General features: G+C 40.5%; 1 protein-coding gene across 10 annotated transcripts in view; it reads right to left on the bottom strand.

Moving 5' to 3' along the window:
* The window catches only part of pdm3 (POU-domain protein pdm3), a 334,644-nt gene that overhangs the window by 292,861 nt on the left and 24,636 nt on the right, over positions 1-17,147 (bottom strand). For all 10 annotated transcript variants that reach the window (XM_033477982.2, XM_033477992.2, XM_033478021.2 and 7 more), the window contains exon 2: positions 12,457-12,752. In XM_033477982.2, coding sequence (XP_033333873.1) covers positions 12,457-12,723 — 267 coding nt within the window. In that variant the 5' untranslated portion in view covers positions 12,724-12,752. The remainder of the gene's footprint in view (positions 1-12,456; positions 12,753-17,147) is intronic.

The following is a 17,147-nucleotide window of genomic DNA, read 5'->3' as shown; positions in this document are numbered from 1 at the left end:
TTAAGCTTTAGCATTGCATTTTTTAAGCTTTAGCTTTGCATTTTTTGGAGTTTTAGCTTTCAATTCTTTCAACTATTAGCATTGAATGTTTTTAATACGACTTTTTAACCATTTGCACTCGAGTAGTGACGGTGAAACGTCGCTAAAAATTCTTTCATCGTGTTTCAAAATAATTTTTTACATTATCGAATATATTGATATTTGAAAATCTGAAGAAGTGACTGTCATATAAGTCGCACACATATGCATGAACTGCGATCAGTCATATAAACGTTAACTGGTTCGATGCAAAATAAATAAATAAAGTATGGCTGGTCGGAACGGTTAATTAGCAGCACAATGTTCATTCCGCGGCGGCCAACAGCGGCGCGGGTGGTCCAAAGATAGCTGGCACACAGCGGAGTCCCACAAAGATCCGAAAATAACCGAATGCACAGTTTCCCTCATCTTCATTTTCCATATCGCCGTCGGTAGCAATACCGATCTCCTCGACGAGACGCATCGAGCCTGTGACACGAATACTTCGGTACCAATCGGAGCCTCGTCGCTCGCGCAGGAGCCGAGCTAAACAATTCCTGTCTGTATAAACTCCGGGGTAGGCAGCGAAATTGCAGAGCCGCGATCCGATTCCCAGCAGCCACTCGTCTACCAGCCATCGACCTCTCGCGCGGCTCAAACTAAATACGCCGTGGGTACGATACTAAAAATGCATCGAGTGCTTCTGACAGTGTTAAGGACTGCGCCAATCGGCGCGGAGCAGCCGATATCTGCGAATCAGAATCCGTTAAACACCGCGCGGATGCATCGTCACGATCGCTTCGCCGCGGATCCTTCAGCAGCGATCCTCCACGAGAGATCCGCGAGAGATCCGCCGGAGATTCGCGAGGGAGAGAGGGGGAGAGAGATTCGCGAGATAGCTGCGAGAGAAAAAGAGGGAAATAGGGGGGAAGGAAGAGATACAGGACGGAACAAGAGAAAGATAATACAATAGAGGCAAAAAATATAGAAAGAGATAACACGAAAATAGAAACGAAAGAGAATTCAGTTTTCAAACAACTGTCAATCAATAACAAAGCGATACCACTGGGACCAAAAGATTTGAAAATGTAATTTGAACATTGTAGAACAATGTTTTCGTTATTAGAACTCGATATCTCGCTTCTAACTATGTTAAATTAATTGTTAATTTCATTATTCTCATGACAATATCAACAGAGTTCGACAACATTTTAATCCGGTGACGAATAAAAACTTATCTAGATAAAAATTTATTCGAATACGATTGTATTCGACAGTGTTGGTAAATATTTAATCGAAGCAAATTTATCTGGGGATACATTTATTTCAATAAAATTTTAGTCTAACAGGATTTCATCCGGATAAGAATTTATTCGTGCAGGTATCCATACGAAAAATAATTGATTTGAATAAAATTGATAGAGTACGAAGTGTTTTTTATGTTTATCGATATCATCCATATTACTCTTTCGAATTATTCGAATAAAGAATTTTTCGAATTATTCGAATAAAGAATTTTTCTAATCATTCGAATAAAGAATTATTTGATTCATTCGAGTAAAGAATTATTCGAATAAATAGATAGAGTAATTGATGACGAATAGCGAATTATTCGAATAAAATATTCGGTCGAAAGAAATTAATTCGGATAATTACCTTCGATAAATATTCATTCGAAAAAATCTGAATAATGCCCAACTCTGAACATCACTTTTTCAAAAGAAAATATTTGGGACATTTTGAACCAGTGTGGCACCGAATCACTTTGCTACTATGTTCACAACAGTGAAAAATCGTGAAAGAGAGAAAAGGAGAGAGCGAAGAAAGAGAAGGAAAGAGATTGTTCAGAGAGGAAAAGGGAGACAACGCGCGAGGGGATGCCACCGAGGGAGAATCTGTTATCACGACTTATCGCCGCGAAGATTTTCGCGAATTTCTTGGCGCAACTATCGATACTATGTAGGTGCAGTTCGATCGGGGCCTTAAGGCGCATTCCACGTTGACGGCCACCGGACCCCGCGCCGTAAATGCATCTGTCAAGAATGTGATTGAAGGCAAACGAGGGGAGCCGGTGCAGCAACCGACGGCGACGGCTTCGCGCTCGGATCTCATTACCCACGATGGCTCATTTCACCGAGGCAATCGGGTTTCAATCGAATTTCACAATTACTGCGATTGTTGCACGCCACGGGCCAAGATTTTGGATCCTGTGCTCCTGCAGCAATGCTGATGGCTTCTTGCCGGAGGTGTCGCTATCCGGCATCGATTAATTATGGTTGTCTCATCCATGTTTGTCGAGGATATTAACCCCTTGCGCTAAGAGTTTTTTCACAAGTGCGTTGATTAGTACTGCTTTGTCCTTTATAATTTCTCTCGTATTAACAATTTTTGTCTCTTGAACATTTTTATTTATTTTAATTCTCGGATTTTGATATCAAAGGAATCAAACTTTGCTTCAATTTAGAAGAAACGAACATCATCGATGGTTAAGTCTAACTCGTTGTTATAACGAGATCATTTTCTATGTTATTCCAACCAATCGCAGTGTTCACACTTTGTTTACTTATTGTCTAATGAATTAGTTCTTCCAACGTCTCAACAGAATTCAAATTGCTTCCTCCAATTGTGAAAGGGTAATTCCGTTTTGTGAATGTGAAACTATATTTCACAGTATTGTAATAAAAATTGCATAATATCTGAGCAAATACGTTCCTGGTGTGTCGATGAAGCAATGTAAGCTGGTGTAGATAAAATTACAATATGTGTCCAGAAAATGTGTATCAATTGTTTAGCATTTGAATATCGATTGCCGCGATTGTTCAAGTAGGTTACAAATTTTTGTTTGTTATAAATTTCGTAACCTTTGTGACCATTTGCTCCAAATATGGCAGGTGGAACAATTTCGTAATTAGAAAGGAACAGTAAACTATTAACATAATTATATTATTATTATAAACAGTAAATATATTATTTACTATTTATTACTATTAATATAAACATTAATATAATATATTATTTATTTCTATTAATATAAACATTAATATAATATATTATTTATTACTATTAATATAAACAGTAAACTAACAGTAACTATTGTTAATAGCAGTCAGAATGATCTCTTACTATAATTTATCGAGATGCATTGTTCCCGTTACCTTGATTCACAGCTCATGCTAATCGACCGTTCAAGCATCTAGCAACAAAAAATCTAGTCTAGTCATCACGAATTACAGAAAAAAAATTAGATAGAGCCGAAGAAGAAGATTGGAACGACAGCTGCGTAATAGTGAACGACGGAGTGATTCCCGTAATCGATGAAGATTGTGTACCAGTTTGCCAAGAATGGATTACAGTTCTTGATTGAATATCCGCGTTAAAGAGATTTTCAAGTCGACAAGATGAATTTGTGAATTCAGTGTGAAAGAAGTTCGCCAACACGGAATTCTAATCGTTCGAACTTCCATCCAATGAACATAAATTATCAGACCTTCGAGTGGTGCATTCTTAACGATCCCCCTCAATGCCATTAGCCGTTCCTTTTAATTGCGGAATATCTTCTTCTCGCGAAGAATAATGGATATTCAGTAACGCTAATAAGTAAGAGAATACAAAGAGAGGCAGTCGTTCAAGGTTCTTCCAACATACGCGAGGTCGATCGTGACTAAACCCCACTATCCCATTCAGTTGTTTCAGCGAGGTTTCAGAGACTTCGCGGGGAATTGAAATTAGAAACAATAAGATTCTGCGAGATTCCGAGGCGGACATCGATAAATTTTCATTCTAGTCACCGGGTTTCATTCTTCGTAAACAGATTCTTCTGATCTTAAAATTCCCCAGAAAAATACAACGATTACTAGCTAGAAGGATCTTCCTTTCTCCGAGAGAAATGAGATTTTACTTGTATCAAACTCTGAGAGAAAATGGATCAAAAGAGAACCCGAGTTTAGGAGACGCAAAATCAAAATCCAAATTGCTTGGTTTAAATCGAGTTTAATATTTACTAGTTTAGAATTTATTTACGTATACGGATTCTAAAGTCTTTAGTGTACCAAAGATATTAAAATTTATTCAACAATTATATACAAATTATAAAACAATTACAGAAGCTTTGCATTTAATTTCTGAGCTGTATTAAAAGAGTGATTCGCATAATTTATTTACTATACTGAAAATTCTATTGGAACAACTGAATTGGCCATAGTTAGTTCTACGAAACTCTTGCCTTAGCAAAGAATTATGATCTCAGTTGAGCCATAATTAATTTCATATTTATTATTAAATTTTTCCATGTCTTTATCTTATTTACTTTCGAATAAAACGATTTAATATCTCTTACTCGATCAATATAAAGTCAGTTATGGCCGAAAGCAAACCATTGGTAAAACACTTGTTAAACCCACAGTAACCGGCTGTTCAAGCTGAGACGGGATAAGTTGTCTTGACTAGAAAAACAGCCACCTAAGTTGCAACAAACTCTCGTTGCAACACTGCATCCTTGTGACCGTGACTCGCAGCCACAGGCGAAGCAGCTGTAAACGATGCATGATTTTCCGAACCTTTAAATCTCAAACGACCAAGAGAAAGAGAGAGAGAGAGAGAGAGAGAGAGAGAGAGAGAGAGAGAGAGAGAGAGAAATAGCGAGAGAACGACGTGGAAAAAATGGAAGAAAGGAGTGGAACCTGGGGAAAAGGAGTGTAAGCAGCTTTGACATGTTAATACGGATAAACAAGGAGATCGCGCTGGTTGCTTTGGCGATCACAATTTCTCGCCGAGGCTCTTCATATTTCACCAGCCTCGGGAAACGCCAGGGGCCAGACATTATTATGTATGCTGTACCCCTGTTAAGCAGCGGCATTCCTTTTTTGCAACCGGCACGATACATCCTAGTTCTTTTGCGCGTAAATTGCATGCTCCCTCCTCAGACTCGGCCAGGGGACCGGGCATTAAGTCCATGCGTGGACTCCAGGATGGATCCTGTGTTTGCTGAGGGGATAATAGTGTAATGGATGGACAGGGACACCGGACTAACGGATGAGACTGCTGTTTTCGAGACTCTAGTCTCGAGGCTGCCGCATCGCTCCTCTTCCAGTACACTATTACTCCCTTTTGTCGGCTAATTGGCATCATTGTTGCGCATTGTTCAAACCACCAATTGTCCGTTTCTTTCCTCCCTCTCCCTCCCCCCTTCTCTCTCTCTCTCTCTCTCTCTCTCTCTCTCTCTGATGCTGTATCTCTCTGTTTCTCTCTCCCTCTTTTTCTCTGCCACTATGTCTCTTTTCTCTCTCTCTCTCTCTCTCTCTCTCTCTCTCTTTCTCTCTACCACTATCACTCTCTTTCTCTCTTTCTCTCTATCACTGTCTCTCTCTTTCTCTCTTTCTCTCTATCACTGTCTCTCTCTTTCTCTCTTTCTCTCTATCACTATCTCTCTCTTTCTCTCTTTCTCTCTATCACTATCTCTCTTTCTCTCTATCACTATCTCTCTTTCTCTCTATCACTATCTCTCTCTTTCTCTCTATCATTATCTCTCTTTCTCTCTATCACTATCTCCCTCTTTCTCTCTTTCTCTCTATCACTATCTCTCTCTTTCTCTCTTTCTCTCTATCACTATCTCCCTCTTTCTCTCTTTCTCTCTATCACTATCTCTCTCTTTCTCTCTTTCTCTCTATCACTATCTCTCTCTTTCTCTCTTTCTCTCTATCACTATCTCTCTTTCTCTCTATCACTATCTCTCTTTCTCTCTATCACTATCTCTCTCTTTCTTTCTCTCTCTCTCTCTCGCCCTCCCCGTCGCCCTCTCTCGCCTTTTTTCGCCGATCGGAATGCGCGAATCAACAGCGTCCGCGGAAAAGTGTCTTTGTCGAACTATAATGACCCCCGCGAGCGCGCGGGGTGTGCGCCGCGCCGATTAGAATTTAGGAGACATTACGCGTCCCCTTGGACACTCTATCGGTTTCGTTATAGAACGTTATTATCCGCGGGGAATTCGATGGACGCACCCGCCCGCGGCCGGCTGGTCACCAAGACCATTAACCCCTTAACGCGCGATATTTTTATGGCGCGCCGTTCGCCAACTTCAAATGAATTTATAGAATTGCTACCGTATTTTATTATCAACTGCTGGAAGTGATACTGCGCGTGATCGAAGCCGTGGAACAATGTCCGGAATCCTCCGTTCTTTGTCTGTATTTTTAGTAATGGATGCGTCCGATGCTGTGATTATCGTCGGCTCTTCCTCGCCGGAGCTAGGGTGCCCGATGAATGAAAATTTAGTGTCATATGGGAAAGGAACGTTTATCATTAGGCTGCGGATCTTTATGCGAAATCAAGCTTTCTTGCATCGATTGCGAGAGATTGGAGCCAGGAGAGACATCTCATTCTTTCTGCGATCATTTTTATTGGTTGAAATTGATGATTTTTCAAGTTGAAGAAAATATATATTGAAATGAAATATAAAATGAAATTGATATTGATATTTTTTGATCATCTCAACTGTTTCACCGTTTTCAATTGCATCATCTCACTTTTGTCGCAAATGCATAAAATCTGCAGTCTATTTTTTCGAAACTACTGCACATGCATTGGTCATTTTTTTACTAAATCTTCTCTTACACTTTGAACAGTGTAGAGAGACAATGTATCGTTCGACAAAAGTTAGAAGATCAAATTCATTTGGATTCTGTCAAGTTTGTCTCAGAGGACTCGTTTCAACAGTACAACTTATCGAAAAATTTCCGACGATAATTTATAATTTTCTACCAGAATTTTTATACAGTCTGTTTCGCTATAAGGAAGATGCGATTTCATATGTAGGTTGCGGATCTCTGTGCAGTCGATGATATTTACTAAAAATACAGAGAAACGTTTTAACACCGAACCTACCGAGGTGTAAAAGCGACGCTAACAACCGTAGCCTTATAAAAATCACAGCATAGAATTTCTTGAAATTTTTCACAATTTTCACAACGACGGGTGCCCGAAGAAAGTACATTCAACAATTTCTAACGGAAGCAGCTTTATGACTTCAATAATTATGAAACAATAAACACGAAACCGGTCGTTCGACCGGCGACGATAGGCTCGGCGTTAACGTAAAACTTGCACGAAGATTTGCGATCTATTTAGCGCGTTTTATCGCGTTCCGGTTAAGTCCCACTAAAGAAAAAATATTTTCCGATAATCTTGTGCACCGTAACAATTAATTTCACCCCTACAGCTCGCATATCGAAACATCACGAGTCAGCATTACACGCCCGATATTTGCGCAGATTACAGATTCGCCGCGCAATCTTGATCCATTCGTAGCCGAAAGATCACGATCGCCGTAGAATGAAAGTGGAAAATCATAGATTCGAAGCCGGTGGCTAAACAGTCCACGGTACCGAGTCGAAATTAGCGTGGAAATGGATTGCGATTGCGCGGCGAGGAGCGGCAGAAGGATATTTTTTGCAGAATTCATGCGGCAGTCACGCGACCGTCCGCGGAGAGGCAGCGAGCATGTCGCGCTTAGATCACCGACAAACGGTCAGATAATTCCGCGTTTACGATCTGAGTGAAAGATTCCGGCCAGCGAGGCTGCCATAAATATTAATTCCGCGCGTTACACGCAACTAAGCGTCGGCTCCTACGGCGGCGTTGCGCCGCGCGGGACAAAAACGAAATCTGTAACGACCCGTGTAAACTGGGTCCGCTTTCCCAGCCGTGTGGATCGTAATAAACAATTATTATACGCGATAAATAAGATCGCCCGGCGAAAAGAGAGATCAAAGGCGAGCCTGACACGTTGATCTTTCTGATACAGATTGCGGATTAATAAATGATCGCGCGCGGTGGGGGCTGGCTGCGAACCGTGATTAGACTTTACTCCGCTGCTGGAACGCGGAAGTCTTTCCCGCTAACCGTTTATGCCGGATCCGCGCATGAGGAATCGGCCTCGGCGACGTTTAACACGTTGATCACCGAACCGGTCACTATCGAAACACACCTCCACGAAAACCCGGCGATTTATTCGGGCGACCGGAACATTGACGAGCGAAGTTTGGCTCGCTCGATATATTGATGCAATCTGTTGTTTGTCAATCGCAGTCCAATCGAAGATTAATTATTGAACTATTGCTGTCTTTTATTATATTCGGAGAATAGTATATGACGAAACAATCGTTATTAGAGTAGAAGGTTCGACTCTAAAAAGAATTCATTCGACTAACGATCTTGAGTAAATATTTATTCGAATCAATTCGAATAATGCTCAATGCTATGATATATAACTAACTTTATGTACCAAAATTGTTAATAAATAAATGTTCTTCTAAATACTGTTCAAATGACAATGGCAGACACAATAAAAACAAAAAGCTCCGATTCTCATTGTGCAGTAAAAGAAATAAATTTGAAAAAATCAAAAATAGTTATAGAATTATAAGAAAAGAATAAAAATACAGAGATTTAGAATGACTAAAAAAAAATGAAAATAACAGCTGTTCCTTAAATTCATATAATGAATCTCTAGGGACCATAATAACGTTGCGAAAATAATATGAATTAAGTGATGCGCCTTAAATTCTGTTTGAAAGAGTGTAGTGGAAGATGAAAAAATTTGATTGCTCAATGCTATGATATATAACTAACTTTATGTACCAAAATTGTTAATAAATAAATGTTCTTCTAAAGACCGTTCAAATGACAATGGCAGACACAATAAAAACAAAGCTCCGATTCTCATTGTGCAGTAAAAGAAATAAATTTGAAAAAATCAAAAATAGTTGTAGAATTATAAGAAAAGAATAAAAATACAGAGATTTAGAATGACTAAAAAAAAAATGAAAATAACAGCTGTTCCTTAAATTCATATAATGAATCTCTAGGGACCATAATAACGTTGCGAAAATAATATAAATTAAGTGATGCGCCTTAAATTCTGTTTGAAAGAGTGTAGTGGAAGATGAAAAAATTTGATTGCTCAATGCTATGATATATAACTAACTTTATGTACCAAAATTGTTAATAAATAAATGTTCTTCTAAAGACTGTTCAAATGACAATGGCAGACACAATAAAAACAAAGCTCCGATTCTCATTGTGCAGTAAAAGAAATAAATTTGAAAAAATCAAAAATAGTTATAGAATTATAAGAAAAGAATAAAAATACAGAGATTTAGAATGACTAAAAAAAAATGAAAATAACAGCTGTTCCTTAAATTCATATAATGAATCTCTAGGGACCATAATAACGTTGCGAAAATAATATAAATTAAGTGATGCGCCTTAAATTCTGTTTGAGAGAGTGTAGTGGAAGATGAAAAAATTTGATTGATAAGTGCATAGTATTTACAATAGAGAAAACACGATTGTTCCTTTCGACCGAAGGACAAGTATAGATCCGACCTTAGGCGAAGTGTCGCGCGGTCGGCGACGCGTACCCGCAGCAAACTTTGACATTCTATCGGTAAGTATTCCCGATTTTCCCACGAGTCAGGATCGACTAACGGGAGCAGCCTTTTCGGGCAGTTTCTGTTAATAACCTAACAGCGTTCCGTGCGCGTTTAATGCTCGAACGGACATGTATGCGCCAAGTATGGTGATTAGATTGGCACAACGGCCACTTACGTGTTCGCCGATAACGCCTTTGTCTCTTTTTCACCTCGCGGAGCAACTGATATACTCCAGTCGTAGAAAGCGACCGTATACAATCCCGTTGATTTACGGCGCGCTGAATTTTCCCGGTAAATCGTGTTCGATTATGCAACCGCGACCGGCGAATTGCGAAACCTGATGAAAATCCCAAATGAGAAACCCGTGTTTCTCTTCTATCTTGGTCTATTAGTTCGGCGCTGCTCTCAGGTGTGCTCGCGACAGCCGCCGCCGCGCCGACAGGTGTAAAAATACGGGATATACTGTGTACCCGAACGAAAAGAGACGACGTAGATATCTCGAGATTTCTGACCGCGGGATACGTGATTTAGTTCCGTTGATAAATTCGTGACAAGGGACAATTATACTTCGTCGGATAAATTGTGTCGATTAATGAACCAAATGCGAAGGAATCCTCGATGGAGTATGTAAAGGATACAATAATTTGTTCAATAAAGGATCGGAGACAGTTCCATGTTCATCGAAAAACTTGGATCATTCAGACACAAATCACGCTTCTATAAATTATGTTTGCTGGTCCACTGATGCACAACAAAACTGTTCAAACTTCGAGAAATTGAAAATTCATTTTTAGTTAGGTTCATTAATTGACACAATTCATGAACAGACGAAAATATAATCTTGACAGAAATTGCCTGTCACACTTACTGTTTCTGACGGTATGGAAAACCCTAATTCAAAAAGCGAATTATTTAAGCCTGCCAAACAGTAACAATTAGAATTTGGAACAAGAGAAAATAACTAATCGTGAGTCAGAAATCATTCACCAAACAAGATATTTTATCTCGCTCGTTCCTTCGTTCAGACTACTTTTAAAACATTATTTAAAATATAATTATATAAAATTTAAGAATATAATATTTCATAATATAGAATATAATGATTAAACTGTGGATTTTATGCACTTATGTCAAAAATGATTGGCTGAAATAAAATATTACGAAGACATAAGAAGAATTTAATTTCATTATGCTACTTTCAATTTATCAAAATTATTAGAAGCAATGATTAATTTATTTTCATTTAATTTCTATCTCTAAAATTTTTAATTAATCGTGAGTCAGAAATCTTTCACCAAACAAGATATTTGATCTCGCTCGTTCCTTCGCTCAGACTACTTTTAAAACATTATTTAAGATATAATTATTTAAAATTTAAGAATATAATATTTTATAATATAGAATATAATGATTAAACTGCGGATTTTATGCACTTATGTCAAAAATGATAGGTAGAAATAAAATATGAAGACATAAGAAGAATTTAATTTCATTATGCTACTTTCAATTTATCAAAATTATTAGAAGCAATGATTAATTTATTTTCATTTAATTTCTATATCGCGTACAGATCCGCAGCCTGACAATGACAAACGCACAAGACCTAAATGCTCCAAAGAATTCTATCATCTCTGCAGACAATATGTTTTTTCTCGTGCAGAATATATATCGCACTTTCTCTGTCAGCATAATATAATCAAAGGAAGATTCGAGCGAGCATGTTGTGCAATCCTCGAAGAAAGAATGGCCTGTACATTGACCCCATCCATCCAACATGGAAGTCGTTCGACACGCTTTGTTTTGTACGTTAATCGTATACAGGTCAGAGAGACCATTGGCCGATTTAGGTTGGGACGCGGCGGCGGCGGCAGCTACTTAACCAGACAATTGGCTGTCATTGACACACAAAACCGTTAGTAACGAGTACGACGATCGTCGTGAGCGATGGGCTTTCTTATTAATCATCTGGGGCGATCCGCGTCCGCTGGGGATCCTCCGCGCATAATTTCGTTATCATCTTAAGCCCCTGCCCTGTTTCGAAGCGTATCATCGACGATGGAGATAGAGAGCATCTTACACAGTCGCCCCATCCAGCTGCTCAAATATGCCAGCTGAACTTTCGCGGAATAATCAGGACATTTTACAATGATTATTTGTCTGTTGTGATTTAGATACACGGTTTTAACGGGAGTCGCTTGACTCGATACTTCCGATGACGTGAATAATTAATAAATAGGCAACGTTTAACATAAAAGTGAGTTGTTGACCCTCGAACAGCTGATCACTCTGTCAACTGATTCTAAATATTTCTAACAAACTGCTGCGTCAGTAGACTGCGGATCTAGATATTCGAAACGAAAGCGAACAAATTAATTTCACCGAAACATCAGCACAATCGAACACGAATATTCGACGTCCATACTCGATCCAAAAAATCAGTTAGTTTCCAAAAAACTCGTCGACATCGATCAGTGTTCAATTCTCATCCGTCCCTAATTTCCACGGCTTAATCCATCTTTTGATGTAAAAGCGACTCGATGGTAAACAAACAAATAAGATGAAACGATAAAAATGATCTCCGTAAATTCCTTTTTGAGAGCAACGACCTATAGGACGATCTTTCTATCGTGTATAAAACAGAGTAAAATTCTCGTTTTCATACGTCATTTCACAAAAATTCGAATCAAAAAAGAAAATTCCTTTGTAGATCGAAAAACTGACCAAGACCTCATTGTAAAAAGAATATAAAAATGCTATTAGACTTTGGATATAACTTTCGGACCAGAAATGCTATTTAGACGCTAGATCGAGCAATTCGAATGGATTTAAAAATCGGCGCAAGCGATGAATGCACGGAAGATCCGCAGCCTCCGAACGACAGTAGGTACGTCGAAATAATTAATCGGTCGATGAATCGACATTTCGGTCAAGGATGCGACTGTTCCCGGTTCGATTAGAACGAATCGAAAATCGATCAGGGTCAATAGATGATAGAGATTCATGGACTTACCTCGCTCTTGAGATTCAATGGCACGTCGCAGGGAGCGTCCAACTCGGCTTCCATTTTCACCTGATGAGACAGCATGCTGTGGCTGTGCCGGGGCGGTGCGGCGGTCGCCAACATGTTGGGATGCTGCAGATGTTGAAGACGAGGTTGGAGATGGGGCTGGTGGTGATAAGGCGGCGACAATTGGGTGTTCAGAGTGCGAAGATCAGCTGGCGGGGAAGCGGGCGCAGCGGTACTGCTCTGTTCCTCCTCGGCCGAACCCTCCGCCATGTCAGTCTTGCATCCCGGGGACTCGTAATCTGCGAATCGACCAAAACTCTCTGAGGACCGATCTAATAGTTGAGATCGCTGCGTGCTCCGCCGCCCGGTAATTCCATAATGGCGGGAATATCATTTGTCTCTGCGCGTCCGGTGACGTGGAACCTCGAATAATCCCTGTTTACCGCCACCCTTTCACCCGCGAACTACAGTATTCTCTCCGTAACTGTCGAAAAGTCCTACAACGTAACTGTCAGAAAGATCTCTGCCGTAACTGTCAAACAGCCTTCCACCGTAACGGCACGCCGGAGACTTTCAGCTTTGGGAATCTTTCCTGCTACTATCGCGATAGATATGGTAATTATTCTTGGATAGAATCATTTTGTGGTTTTTGCTGGTTCGAAAACAGAATAATTAACGGAATAAAAATAGAACAAACATGTTTGAGGACAGTGAGACGCTTTGGAAAGTGTTCGAGAAAATTGCGAGCATCGATGGTGTCTCGATCTGTTTGATGATTTTTTAAGCACGCTTCGATGTTAATAATGTTGCAAAGAAATATACCGTTACATTTGGTAGAATTTGCGGAATTGTTATACGTCAAGATCGTTAGAACACTTTTTCTGGTCGACGCAGGGAAAATTGTCAAACTTGTCCAAAGGAAAAGTCCAAAGGAATCTGGTCGTTAATAGCTCGTTAAAAAAAAAATTATTTCAAAAACGAATGAGCTTTGATAAACATAAATAAGGGTATTAAAGAATTAAAATGCATATTCTTCGACCAGCATAATTTTGTCGCGAATATTTTACGACTCGTCGTTGATGCTTACGCCGAAGACATTTCTTCGCGTGAACGTTTGAACTCATTCAAACAAAGTGTCAGGCTTCTTTCATGTACGAGTGACCTTTCTAAAAACCGATTTGTGCTCCGCGGAATCCCTGTGCGTGTTGGCTCGCGAGTCGAAGTGTTAAAGAGAATTCTGGGCAGTGGCCTACACGGAGGAATTAATTCGCTTAAGTATTTTGTAACGTAAGCTGATGTAACGGGCTGATGCGTTGCCAGCATCTGCCGCGGGGATTCGCGGCGGTCAATTGGAAAAATTGGGCCCGACGTTGCCTAATTCGATGATTTAATAAACATTTTAGTTCCTCGCGTACCGAACTCGAGGAGTCGGTTAGCTCGACAAACGTTACACGCTCGAAATCGTAGAAACGAAAGTCCGAACAATGAGAGCAGAAGAAAACGCGGCAGGATTAATGAGAAGACGTAATTGCATTTCAGCGTGTCGTCGGATGCAATGATGTCGTAAAATGATGTAGTTCGTTAAAACGAAAAACGCTCGAGTGCGATTATTTTCTAATTTCACCGCGTATAATTAACCATCGATCCTGCTCAGAAAATAAGCGATATCTACCTTTTTTTCTGTTGATCGCACGAGATTACCTTTAATCGTTCCAGCACAGAACGAGAGGGGAAAAAAAGAGAGCGAGCCGGTATCGATAAGATCCGAAATCGTCCCTGGCCTGGCCGAGGGACTTGAAAGGGCGCAGGCGACACGCATAAACGCGATACTAATTAAACCGCGGGACTCCCGCCAGCCGTATCGAAGCGTCGTGCGTGCAGCTGTTAAGAATGCAGACAGTGGAAATTAGAAGGAGGCCCGTTCATCTTCCGACATCAAAGCAAAAACATTTGGCCGATGGGATCAGCAAAGAAGCGAAAATGGCGGGGGCAAGGCGTCACGCGGCATCGAGAATAAAATCGGGTATCGCCGCTCATCTTCCCAGACACCTCGCATTTATCCAGCTAATTATTTTTATCCGGCCGGGCCGCTTAGCGGAGATTCCGCCTTTGTCGCCCGAACGATGACAAGTGGAATCTCTTTTGCGTTTACTCGCTTAGCAAACGCACCAAAATATTTATATTCGCAAGCATCGGTTATCTTTTTATTTCATCTTTTGACGCAGGAAATTGTAGCCCTGGTTTTCTCTTGCAGGTTTTCTCGATAATTGGATCTAATGAATTTTTGCTGGGATGTTCATGTTGCAGATTTAATATTAATGTAAGACACTTTTTATTCATTTATGATGTTGTTTTGAAATTGTTTTAAATTGCGAAGACACTTTCGCAAGGACTGATTGAATCAATATCTTAATCCAAGTATACGTCGTGATTAAAATGAGGAAAAGTATAAATCGATTCAGTCTTGTCATTCTTATAAAGCAAGCTCAGTCGTTGATGTTTCTAATAATAGTATTACGATGAATAGAGTGTTCAGAGATGAAGAGAAGGATGATTAATAGAAGAAGAAAAAGATTATTAAGGAAAAAAACGAATTTTTAAGACAAACAGGACAATTAACTACAGAAATAGAGAAAAATTCTTAAGATTAAGACGAAGGAAGCAATTATAAGGAGAACGAGATAAGAGGAAAATTACTAAGAGAGGGAGTTGTTTAAACATAAAAAAAATTTTTAAGGAAGAAACAGCGGTAATAATTATTGCTGGGTAGAGTCAATGTTAATACGTATTTCCGACAAATAAATACAACTTTTTAAATATGCTACTAATTACTTAGGTACTCATTTTATAAATCATAAGGGACCTCACATTTCATATTACATTATCACTCAAAATAATTGTATACTCATTTGTAAGATACACGTTTCACAAGCATTGTTGCTCAATAATCCAGTTTATACAAACAGTTCCCATGAAAGAGCCTAAGTTTGCGGAATTGAAAAACAAAGTACCTTAAAAATTGTAAAAAAGATACAAATTTTGTACGAAGTGTGAACTCAGTATTAAACAGCTCTCGTTTGGGATAACATCATTCAGAGGATTAAATAACATTAACAGACATTTGACTCAAGTGATCGCTCACCGATCAGGTAATCGAAAAACGATGCTAATCAAAAAATAAGTCTAATAAGTCTACAATTTCATCTACGCGACTGGATCGTAGAAAATTCGCGAGTTACAGAGACCGGGTTCATCGAATAGAAGCAGATGATCGATTTTCAGAGATTTCGCGTAGCCTTGACACCGTTGCGATTCCGCAGGCGCCGAACAAAAAGCCGGTTCCCATTCCTATCCTAATATTTAGAAGGAAGTCGGAGATTCTGGGTTTCCTCGGCTCGCGGTTCGATTCAAGGGCAACGAAGTCACCGGCCCGTCGCGACGGCGCTCCTCCGATCAGACGTTTTCCCTTCCGGCCGACGAAAAGAAGAAGACCGTGGACGAGGCGGGCCGGGAGGAGGAAGACGAGGCCGGCAGAGGAATCCATCGTCGAAGCCGCGGATCGTGTACTTGGTGAACGCAACTAACAACATCTGCTTCTATTTTTGCGCTGGCCCGAGTCCAGCGCTTTACTTTTTTAAAAGCCGTGCGCCTATGACGAACGGCTGGATGGATCATCGAGCGGAAGACCGGGGTAGAGAGAAACGAGCCGGTTATTCTGGACAAATTATTGTCAAAGGGCGGGAGCGCACCTTCTCTGGCCACCAGCTACTTTGTTCCTCATAAAAGCGGTTTTATAATGGTCGCCGCGCAAATGTTTCTCGCCGGGGTTTTTAAAACGCCGAAGCGGAGCGGAGTGGCGCGAGGAGCGCGCGAGCGCGCCCGCGCACACGCGGCCTCCCCGTCGCAAAAAGAAGTCGCCGTGGTGGCTCCGGAGACACGTTCACGGCTGTGAACATTGGGTTTTGACACGGCGTTACACGGGCGACGTCGTAATTGCCGCGGTTTTTTAGCCGGCTGGTGTAACAGTTCGGAAAATGCCCGGGGGTTATCGGCGGCGGCCGATCCGTCGCCGAGGATCCTCGGTAATTCGACGACGATTTTGTCAAAGCTGAGGTTGCTCACTGGCTGCGGAACTTTTTTGCCGGAGTTTTGTAATACGAAAATGCACCGGCAAGACCCGGCCGATGCCTCTCGCTTTGAACCTAAGCCTTGTGACGGCTCCTGTACACGTCCCAGCACGCCGCGATGCATGCATCGGCTTCTACGTTCCACGATACTGCGCTGTCTCGTTCGCGGCCGCAGTTATCTTCATTACTTTACGCAGCTGGTTCGACTGGACGAAATTATAGGTTTGTTTCAAGTATTTTAGAGAAGGGTTCGGATCACGAGGGGGCCGTTTTGCGGCCGGAGAAAAGGGAGTGCGTGGAACAGAAGATAGAGGCACGAAAAAAATATTCGAAATTACTGTGATACTGTTTTCAACTTTTAAATATTGTTGAGGGGGGAAACAGCGGAATTATCAGTGGAAGAGGAGAAAAATTGTGAACAGAATAGGAGAGAAATTATGAGAAAAGAGATATTATGAAAAATGGAAAAGAAGAATTATTAACACTTTAATTATCGGCGATTTTCTTGTAGCGAAGATCAGTTGACGATTTTCTAAAATATTATTCAAAAGAGACAGCAATTTCGTC

This window comes from Megalopta genalis, chromosome 4 (assembly GCF_051020955.1).
Source record: "Megalopta genalis isolate 19385.01 chromosome 4, iyMegGena1_principal, whole genome shotgun sequence".
NCBI classification, from domain to species: Eukaryota; Metazoa; Arthropoda; class Insecta; order Hymenoptera; family Halictidae; genus Megalopta; species Megalopta genalis.
Note: the sequence above shows the minus strand (reverse complement) of the source record. Positions and strands in the feature narration are given on the sequence as shown.